General features: G+C 49.5%; 1 protein-coding gene across 4 annotated transcripts in view; it reads left to right on the top strand.

Moving 5' to 3' along the window:
- LOC135101885 (potassium voltage-gated channel protein Shaker-like) overlaps positions 1-10,288 on the top strand; it is a 121,918-nt gene that overhangs the window by 15,537 nt on the left and 96,093 nt on the right. Inside the window, exon 1 of one of the 4 annotated variants that reach the window (XR_010269426.1) lies at positions 10,116-10,288. This exon is cut by the window's right edge and continues 45 nt beyond it. The exons of 1 other annotated variant lie outside the window; for it this stretch is intronic. Coding sequence is in view for 2 of the 3 variants with exons in the window: in XM_064006195.1 (XP_063862265.1) it covers positions 10,164-10,288 (125 nt within the window). In the remaining variant the exon portion in view is untranslated. Of the gene's footprint in view, positions 1-10,115 lie in introns of those variants that run through there. 2 more of the 4 variants (XM_064006195.1, XM_064006194.1) reach the window with 2 other exon arrangements.

The raw sequence follows: 10,288 nt of genomic DNA on the forward strand, positions 1-10,288 counted from the left end.
AAGACTGAACTCAACCTCACCGCTCTTGATCCATCCCAAAAATAACTGCTGTGGATGATATTCCAGCGACCCTTAATTTCAAATGTGCGTAACTTAACCCACGTATCTATTCCGTTCGCCCGTGCCTGCCTGTCCACCCGCCTGCCCGCCACAGAACCGCCTCATCTGCTACCTTATCCACACTTCCCGTGCTGTCCTCCCGCCATGACCTCCTCCCGCGGTGCGCCTGACAGTCAGACGCAGAATACAGGGTTGAGATTTCTTATCCAGGGCGACCACGAAGAACTATTGATTCTTACATTCGAAGAGGTCAAGGGTCAAGGCTGGGACCCGGGACGTGTGCAAGAACCACAGAGGTCACACTTGGGTCTTACTACACGTTGACGCGCTCCCTGACCTTGCCGTATCTGGCGGGAAAAACGGGGACCACGTTGTTAGGTGAGGAGGAGGCACACGGCCACAGTAGAAGGTCAGGGGTCAGAGGCACCAGCGAGATTCAAGAGGTAGTGGTGGTAGTGATGTTGGTGGGTCTTTGTATTGCTCGTCGGAGAGGGATCGAAGCGTGGGCGGCGGGAGGCGGGCGGGGAGAGAGGGATGGAGGGCGGCCTCGCAATTCGCCACCTCTCATAGTTGATAGAGTGTTCGCATCTCCCTCAAAACAAATTATGGCGCTGTCAGCTTTAGTTTTATCCACCCTCATGTAGTTTTCTTTCATTCCCAGCGTTGATGAGTCTGCCTTTATTATTCCACGTCTCCTCCTCTAGATAGTGTAGCTCATCACAAACTGCCTTGTAAGGACTAACAGATCTGCTACTGCTTACTCTTCCCATACGTTTGTCTTGCTCCGGTGACTGTCTGGTAAAGCTTCTGTTCCTACCCTTCATTTTCACTGTGCATTTCTTAAGTCTGCGTTCTCCTTTTTTTTTTTTTCTCATTAAAGTGTGTTCATTGGTATCGCATGTTTCTCAAGCTGGACACTCGTTTAGCTAGTGGTCTTTCTCTCTCGCATGTGTTGATTGGGGTGTTATTTTGTGTACCTTCCACACAACAACAGTATATCTGAACTGTGTGTGTGTGGCGTATAACCAGCAGTGCCCCACCCTGGTCGGTAGAGTCGCCCACCACACCTCGCTTCCTCCTCGCGGTCCTGACCCAACCCAATATTCCTCCTCCAGTTTAATCCGATATACGGAAAGTGCAGGCAAACATGTACAGAACAAGTATATCCAGTAAACGAAATAGTTCAGGTAAACTAATAGCAAAGCACCTTCAAACTATTCAAAGAAAGAAAAATCAGCGGCATTACTTTATGATATTCCAAACATACGCTAGAATATTGGCACTGGTTTACAGTTGGCATTGCTACAGTTTACGAGCTAGAAATGTTAATACACAAGTTTTTAGTTTAATTACAGATAAAGACGAGGGTGGGAGAGTGAGACTAAGGTGGGACAGGAGGAAGGGTGAGGGATTGAAGGGATGGAGTGGGATATGCGGTGCCTCTCAAGTGCCCAAGCTCGCCAGCCCAGTGACAGGGGATGGGCGGGGCTTGCCTCCGAAAAGTGACTTCATTCCAATCTGATGGTCTCCATTGCCTCAGATTTACTGCACACGGGCCAGAGAGTTCTGCAGCGCGAGGCCGTTGAAGGAATGACCTGCTACCCCGAAAAAAATAAGGAAAGAATATATGTTCTGCATTTCTTTTTAAAGATGATAATGAAACTAAAATATGCTTATTTTGCTTTTTCTCCCTTTAAAACGTAAATTTTTACATCCACCCAAGCTCTGTTGACTGTTGCAAGTGTCTGATTACGACCACTTATTGTGTATACTGATTACATTTACAAAAATGCAACTACACAAATTGCCTTACTAATTCTTGCAAGACTCGAGTTTCTGGTCGTTGAAACCTTCTACGCGCCCGCGCGCGCACACACACACACACACACACACACACACACACACACACACACACACACACACACACACACACACACACACACTGTCACATGAGTCATCATCATCACCGCCACAGCTCGTTCCTCACCCCTCGTGACCCCACCACCACCACCATCACAGCTTCTCATTACCTCTTCTCATTACCACAGTCGCCATCTTCCCCAAGCACATACCAGACCACCACCAACCACTCCTCCTCCTCCTCCTCCTCCTCCTCCTCCTCCTCCTCCTCGCCTCCCAATCACCATTAAGCCAAGGAAGAATGTTAATTCTGCAAAAAAGTCACTCCCACCATCGCCAGTTCGCGTTTCTTCTCCCACTTCCTGGACTCGCTCGTTCAGCCGCGCCGTCCGCTGCCTTCCTGCCTGCCTGCCTGCCTGCCTGTCGGAGGAGGAGTTAGTAGCATCGAACTTGACACCAGAATCACGAGCGGCGGCAGGAAATCTGAGACAGCAGCCACGTAAACTAGCGAGCGGTGACCAGGGCAGCCAAACGATCGGACGCTGTAATAAATTCTCACCATTTGTCGACCAGTATCTTCACAGTTGCCGGAGGAGGAGGAGGAGGAGGAAGGGGGGGAAGAGGAGCCATGTTCTTTTATCTCTCTATCTTCCTTTCTTGGTGTCTGTGTCCTCTCTCTCTCTCTCTCTCTCTCTCTCTCTCTCTCTCTCTCTCTCTCTCTCTCTCTCTCTCTCTCTCTCTCTCTCTCTCTCTCTCTCTCTCTCTCTCCATGTATTGGATTTTTAAATGTCCGAACATAAATTTGGTCCGTGGCTGGGAGAGAGTGGAGGGGGTGCAGGCAAGCAAGAGTATCGTTGTTTTATATATTTACCTTCCTCCTTATTTATGATTATTGGTGAGTGGTAAAGACAGGGAGCCGCGTTTCCTTGCCAAGCTTGAGGGGCGGCGGGGGCTGGTCGTGGCATCGCTGTCTGGGAGTAACGCTGCCTGTATTGTATTTTGTCGGGAACTCCATTACTCGCGCTTCCTCCTCCTCCTCCTCCACCACCACCACTCCATTACCACCCCCACTTCCTCGCCTCCCTTTCCTCCTGTTCCTCGGGTGCGGGTCAGTCTTGCTGGCGGGCCGGTTGATGAAAGTGTGGGGTTAATGGGGACATCAGTTGGTGGGAGCGTCGCTTAATGCGGGCGTCGTTTAAAGGCATCACAGTGTTATATCAGCAGCTGCTTTATTGGGCTCGTAAATCGCACCAAGAGGCGACCGGCACCGAGGGCAGATTGTCGTAAGTCTTGAAGGAAGATTATCATTGTTGATCATATGGTCTGAAGAGGCGCCGGTGCATGCATCGAGGCTGGGGCTGAGTGTTGGTGATGGGAAGGGACGAGCAGGGTACGAATAGGATGAGGGGAGGTGGGGTGAGACAGGGTGGAGTGGGGATAAGAGAATGGTGGAGGTAGTACGGTACTCAACACAGACCGATGACACAGAAGAATTGCACTGTTCTGTTATTGTCATAAGAGGAAATATATGTTGTGTCTGTTAAAAAAACGATAAAGAGAATTTTGCCTTACATCAGTTGTACCTCAAACAGGTATCTACTTGTATATTTATGTGTGGCATAGACCAGTTTTGGTCTCATGCAGCAAGCAAGCAAGCAAGCGCACACTCATGTTTACACACACACACACACACACACACACACACACACACACACACACACACACACACACACACACAGGAGCACAGGACTGCTAGCCCCTCGTTCCTGCAGCGAAGGCCACAACTCTCACGCCCCATATATTCTATGCTGAGGGAACAGAACAGCAGTTGAGAAGACGAACCCATATTCTTGATAGGGAAAACTGATATGAAATTATGGTACCTCTTTTAAAGGCGATCTGATAACAGCTGTCTTGAAAGTGTCCAAGTGTAGGGAAGGAGGCAAGCAGAGGAAGGCAGTCTGACTTGATTATAATTACCGCAGTGGGCCACGTCGATAACTTCCCAGTGGTGGTGCCTCGGCGCTCAGCTCCCTCCCTGCGACCCTGTACGGTAATGACACCCCGCTGCTCCACGCACTCACACCCTCCATTACACTGCAAGTGTATTTGTTTACTGGTGAGCCATGGCTGAGTGGATCGCGTGGTCAAGCGTTGTGGATACCTTGCAAGGCCACTGTAACTCATGTCTGCTGTGTGTGCTTAATGTGACAAGCGCGACAGTCGAAGGCGGCACAGGCACCACAACTTAAGCATAACAGTGACACACACACACACACACACACACACACACACACACACACACACACACACACACACACACACACACACACACACACACACACACACACACACACACACACACACACACACACACACCTGGCCGAATACTGTGCCTAGTCTCGCTGAACGTATAATGAGAAGTGTCAGTAAACGTTGATGAATGACGAATTTTTAATACTGGGGTCCGATAAGCGGCTCGCCGGCTCTTAATGCTTCAGGAGTAATCGGATTACCAGTTGTGGAGTTGGACTGGATTGTAAACTAGATATGAATATGAATCCATTCAGTAGCAGCAGCCGACTCTTTCCTTCAATTCCTTCGACCTCTTTTCGGATTCTCTTTCCATTCAAGCGTTCTTTTACGAAGGCTCCCATCCACCTTCCCGTATCTCGCCAGCCAGAACCGCACCAGGCCTAACCTAACCACGCGACCCTCCACCCGCCTTCCTGCGCCTCCTACCTCGTTAAGAATTCCTCTCCGCCTTTCCAACCAAAGCTAAACCATCCCCTCCTTGGCCTCCCTCCCCCGATGTTTTGTATCACCACCTCGCCCCCTCCTGACAGTCCCCTCCTACCTGCTGTTCCATACCCACAATTCTTACCTGTCTCCGTGCTGTCCCTCTGTCTTCACCCCGCGCCTTGGCATTCCTCGTAACCTCATATATCCTGAGATGTTCCCCTTTTTTCCTCTTCCTCCTTCTCTTCCTTGTCCTCTTTGTTATTTTGACTCTGTGGCTTATCGGCAGCTCCACCTAACCTTGTATCGGCCCCACCTGTTTATGAGCACGGTGGAGGTGATGACGGCTGTAACAGTGGTGAGCGAGAGACTGCCTGCCCGGGTGACGCTAGTGGTGGTGGTGGTGGTGGTGGTAGTGGCTGGTTATTTATGGGTACGTCAGCTATAAAAATGACGAAGTGACGATGTGCAAAGGTGGCAGACGGCGAGACATAAACCTGGAGGTGGGTTATTGTGACTTGAATGGATGAATGAATGGCCGAGGAGGAGTAGGAGGAGTACAACGATGATGATGATGATGATGATGATGGCGGCAGTAATGATTTTAATGTTCCCAAAGGGTAAAGAAAAAAAAATTAAAACGTCCTGCAATAAGCTTCCAACGCGGTGGAACTTGACCTAATTTCACCGCCAGGGAACGAACGAACGAAGAAAAGAAGAAAACCCAATATTCTTAAGCAAGAAATAAACCGAGCAGAACCCACGCTCAGTAAGTACGATTTAATTAGGTGAGCGCAACACGAGTAGTTTTAGATTGCTGGTTCGCCTTGTCACTCCAGCTGTGCCCGAATGTTTCCGTGACAGGAGGGTGACGCTGGAGGGAGAAGGAGACGAAGGAAAAGGATGGGAACGAGATAGCACTGGAGGAGGAGGAGGAGGAGGAGGAGAAGGAGAAAGAGGAAAGACAGGAGGGTGATGCTGGAAGGAAAGGGAAGGAAGAGAAGAGGAGGAGGAAGGATAGGAACGAAATAGCACAACGGGAGAAGGAGAAGGAAAGACAGAAAAAGGGAAAGGGAAGAAGGGAGAGAAGGTGGAAAGAGAAGGAAAGTTATAAAGTAAGACAGAAAAGAGAGGACGATGAATGTGTAAGAAGGAAAAAAATAAAGAGGGGAAGTAGAATGATGGGAAAATTAATAGATACTGAGAAAGAAATGAGAGAAAAGGAGAAAAGAAAAGGGAAGAACGCGGGGAAAAATAAGGAGATGGAGGAGAGAGATAGAAGATAAAGGGAGAAGTATGTAAATAGATTAGGGAAACAGAAGAGGAGATAGAGAAAAAGACGAATAAGTACTGAAGTGAAGCATCGGAAGAGGAGAAAAGAAGAAAATCGTAAAGATGAAAGAGAAAAATGCGGAAGGAAGAAGGAAGAGGAAATACAAGAAAGAAAGAAAGAAAGCAAAGTAGAAAACAAACAAAATAAGATAGAAAAACACCAATGGCAGAGAAAGCAAGAACAGGGAAGTGAAAAATAGGACAAGGAATGCTGGAAACAAGGATAACGAGAGGATGGAAAGATGAAGCAGCCAGAGAAGAAGAATGAAAGAAGGGAGACGAAAAAGGACGAATAAAGAAAGCAGGAAGGCAAAACAAGGAAATACGTAGAGAGGGAGACTGAGGTAAGGTGGGTTGTGGGCAATGAAAGAACGTTAAAGGAAGAAATATAGAAACAGAAAGAAAGAAGGTTTGAAAAGAGAAAGGGCAAGAGATAATGAAAGAAGAGGAGGAAGGCAGGTGGCATGGGGAAGAGGAACGAGAGAGATGCATCAGTAACATGCCTGATAAATTGTCAGAGATAAGAGTAGGCTGTAGTGGGGCGCACATTGAGATTAAAGCGGCACATTCAACCTGGCGGGCGAGGGGTGAGCCAGCCAGCGAGCGAGCGAGCAACCCAGCCAGAGAGAGAGAGAGAGAGAGAGAGAGAGAGAGAGAGAGAGAGAGAGAGAGAGAGAGAGAGAGAGGAGTGGGATGGAAGGAGACCCAGACTGAGACGGGAAGAAAAAAAATACTTATGCCAAATCTGCAATACCTGAGTTAGTGACAGGCATCAGCAGAGAGAGAGAGAGAGAGAGAGAGAGAGAGAGAGAGAGAATCTGTATGTGTGTGTGTGTGTGTGTGTTTGACGAAGCATTACCCATGAGGAGGAAGGAAGTGAAGGAAGGGAAGGAGCGAGGGTAGGGCAGGGCAGGGCAGGGCAGAGCAGGCTGGGGAGGCTGGAGGAGGGCGGCCAGGGTCAATATTCCCGGCAGATGCTTCAAGAGTTCTCGCCTTCTCTAGCCCGACCCGTCCTATTGTGTTGCTGCAAAGGACCTGCTCCGGGCTATGGTGCCAGGGAGGCTACTGGGGCCACGGGGGAGCTGGGGGGAGGAACACGGGGGAGCTATACCAAGAGGGAGGGAGAGAAACAGGAGGTTGTGTTGGGTGGAGAGAGAGAGGGGGGTGCCGGGGCGGGACGGGTGGGGAACTTTCAGGTAAACATTGAGGGAGGGCTGCTGCTGAGGTGTACAGAAGGAGGGATCTGAGGAGGTACCACAAATTCCTGGAGGTTCACTTTCACTTGGTATTATAGGCGAGGAGATGAAGGGAGCGGGGGAAGGATGTCTCGCCGGGATATTGAATGGGAGGCGCGCGCGATGCCTTAAGTCATGCGCGATGATAAATCTCCCGCGGTGGTGCTGACGAACGAACCAGCGCCGGAGTACCGAAGTTGTTTTATTTTTCATGAAGGTGCTCAAAAGGAGAGAGAGAGAGAGAGAGAGAGAGAGAGAGAGAGAGAGAGAGAGAGAGAGAAGGGTGTGTGTGTGTGTGTGTGTTTAACGGGGAACAGCCAGGTCTATGAGCGGGAGGAAGGGAACAGGAAAAAGAGAGGCGAAACGAGGGGGCGGGAAAGAAACTTGGCGGTTCAGGACAAGAAGGAGGGAAGAACGGCAGGTGTGTGGCAGGCGTGGGTAAGGGAGAAGGAAGAAGAAGAAGGAGAGGGAGGGAGGGAAGGAATGAAAGAGGAAGGGAGGAAGGGCACACAGAAATCGGTATTGAGGTTAGGGACAAGACGAAGGTGTCAGGGCGAGCTGGAACAGGTGCGAGGGGACGAGGGAACTAAATCAGGTGTGTGATGAGAACAGTAGGCCGCCACCAGAACCCTTTAGGGAGAGAGAGGGACAAGGCTTGGGGTGATGGAACGAACGGGAAGGGAGCTTACGTTAGACCGGATTCCGGGGGGGGTTATAATAGCCTCGCCCTGTCAGCCGTCAGTCAGCCTCCAGAGGAAAAGTTTGGCATCAGTGTTGCCCCCAAACTTCCTTCACAGACGCGAAAATAAATGAAGTTATAGAAAATCGAGTCACCTTTTACTTGGTAACATAAAACCACCTCCACGTGTTCAGTTAGAGAGAGAGAGAGAGAGAGAGAGAGAGAGAGAGAGAGAGAGAGAGAGAGTATTGGCAAAATAAAAATGTGCATCACAAACTCTCTTTTTTCTGTTTATCTCGTAAAGGCAGCTGTATTGTAGCACTAAAACATAACCGTACACGTCCACTTGCAGTCCGCTTCGTTATATTTAAAGGCCAGCAAGGTAACAGGTAAATAAAGGTGTGTATCAAGAGCTCTTTGACTTCGTGTATTTATTTCGTACCACAAAGCCAACGAGATGGGACACCGGGGATACGTGTTGTTGTTTACCTGTATCCCGGTTGTAGGTGGACTGGGGCGTATGTGTCTGTAGTCGCGAGGGTGAGGCGGCCACTGTGGTAGTGTCTGTGGGAAGGATTTGTTTTGGTAGGGAAGTGAAGGGCGTGAAGTCGAGGCGTTTGGCTAGACACGTAAGGTTAACTGATCTTTCGTGACCGAGATGTAAATGTAGGTCATGTTTTGTGGTAGTGAGGATTGTGGTGGTTGTGGTAGTAGTAGTAGTAGTAATAGTAGTGGTAGTAGTGATGGTAGTTGTGATCGTAATGGTACTGATCGTAGAAACGATAATTAATATATTTTACACTAATATATTTCATTTACGTATACTAATTAAATAACATCTCAGTAATAACAATAATAATATCTCCTACAACAACACCACCACCACCACCACCACCACCACCAATAACAACGGGAACAGTTACAACTCGATTAAGAGCAGCAGCGGCACCAACACCACTTAACTGCCAAAAACAAGGACTCCTCTCTAGTTGCATACCTTGTCCTATCACTCCCATCACACTTACCAGCACACAGCCGCCCTGGACACACATAGCGAAAGAACCTCCCTGTACTTTGCAATATCGAAGAGTCCCAGGTTTCCCCTTCCCCTTTTTTTCCCCCTGTTTTCATTAGTTTGAGGATCGTGGAGCAGTGATCTCTGATGCTCTGACCTTCACCCCTCATCCCTCACCCCTCACTCCTCACCCTACCCATACTTCAGCCTGTACAGCGCCTCATAGACCCTTAACCTATCATTTTACTCCTCTCACACTCTTGTCCTGCTGTTCGTTCACCTTGCACGCGCCTCGTCCCCACCCTACTCTCACGTCGCCCCACACGCCTCGCCTCGCCCCGCACCTGGAGTTTGTGAGGTGTGGGTGAATATACGAACATGTTAAGTCGGACGTGATTCCTTTCGGGTGCTGGTAGTTGGATGTCGCCCCCTGACGCCGACACCTTTAAGTCTGCTGCTCCCCGACTGCTGTTGTCCACGGGGCCTGGTGCTGGTGGCGGTGGCGGTGGTGGTGGTGGTGATGGCGGTGGGGCTTATGTTAGTGGTTGTGCAAGTGGTGGTGAAAGTGGGAATTATGCTCATGGTTTGGTGGTGTAAGTGGTGTGGTGGTGTTGACGGTGTTGTGTTTTTAGTGTGGTGGTGCTGGTTGTGAAAGGAGTGCTTTTTGTGTTTATCGTGGTCATGGAGATAAGGATGGTTGTGGCAGTGGTGATTGTGATGGAGGGAAGGGTTGGACTTGTGGTGGTGGTGATAGTGGTGCTAGTGGAGTTGGCAGTAGTGGTGGTGGTGGTGGTGATGGCGGTGGTAGCGGTGGCGGTGTGGTGATGAAGGCCGCCCACGCCATTACTCTTCCGTGGCTGTACCACATCCTGCTCTCCTTTCATGTTCCCTTCCTCTCTTCTCTCGCCCTCACATTCTCCTTTCCTTGCTTATTCTTATCTTTCAGAATTAGTCTTTATTCACTGTATTCTCATTCTCTGTTACTTTCGTCATTACTTATCACATATGGTTTCCTAAGCTTTCCTTTTTGTTTTTATTTTGACTTTGTAAGATCTCACCATTAGTTGTCCTTATTTCCGGTAGATAGATAAGCTGCTTATTCCTATACAAGTGAAAGTCACCCTGGTGTGGTCGAGCATCACGTGGATTAGCGCCATAGAATCCTCCTCTTCTCCCCACACTCCTCTTTGCTCTCCTTCGCAGGTACGGGTCACCCTCGACCCTCCTCTGCAGCTCCCCTGGCATGCAGCGTCAGCTCCACGCACGCAACCCGTTTCCTCAAGCCGCATACAGACAACTACCTCCACACACATTGAGGCAGCTGCCCCCCCACGCCTTCACGACCCTGCCGCCACGTGCATGCAAGCA

The sequence above is a fragment of the Scylla paramamosain genome, chromosome 7 (genome assembly GCF_035594125.1).
Source record: "Scylla paramamosain isolate STU-SP2022 chromosome 7, ASM3559412v1, whole genome shotgun sequence".
NCBI classification, from domain to species: Eukaryota; Metazoa; Arthropoda; class Malacostraca; order Decapoda; family Portunidae; genus Scylla; species Scylla paramamosain.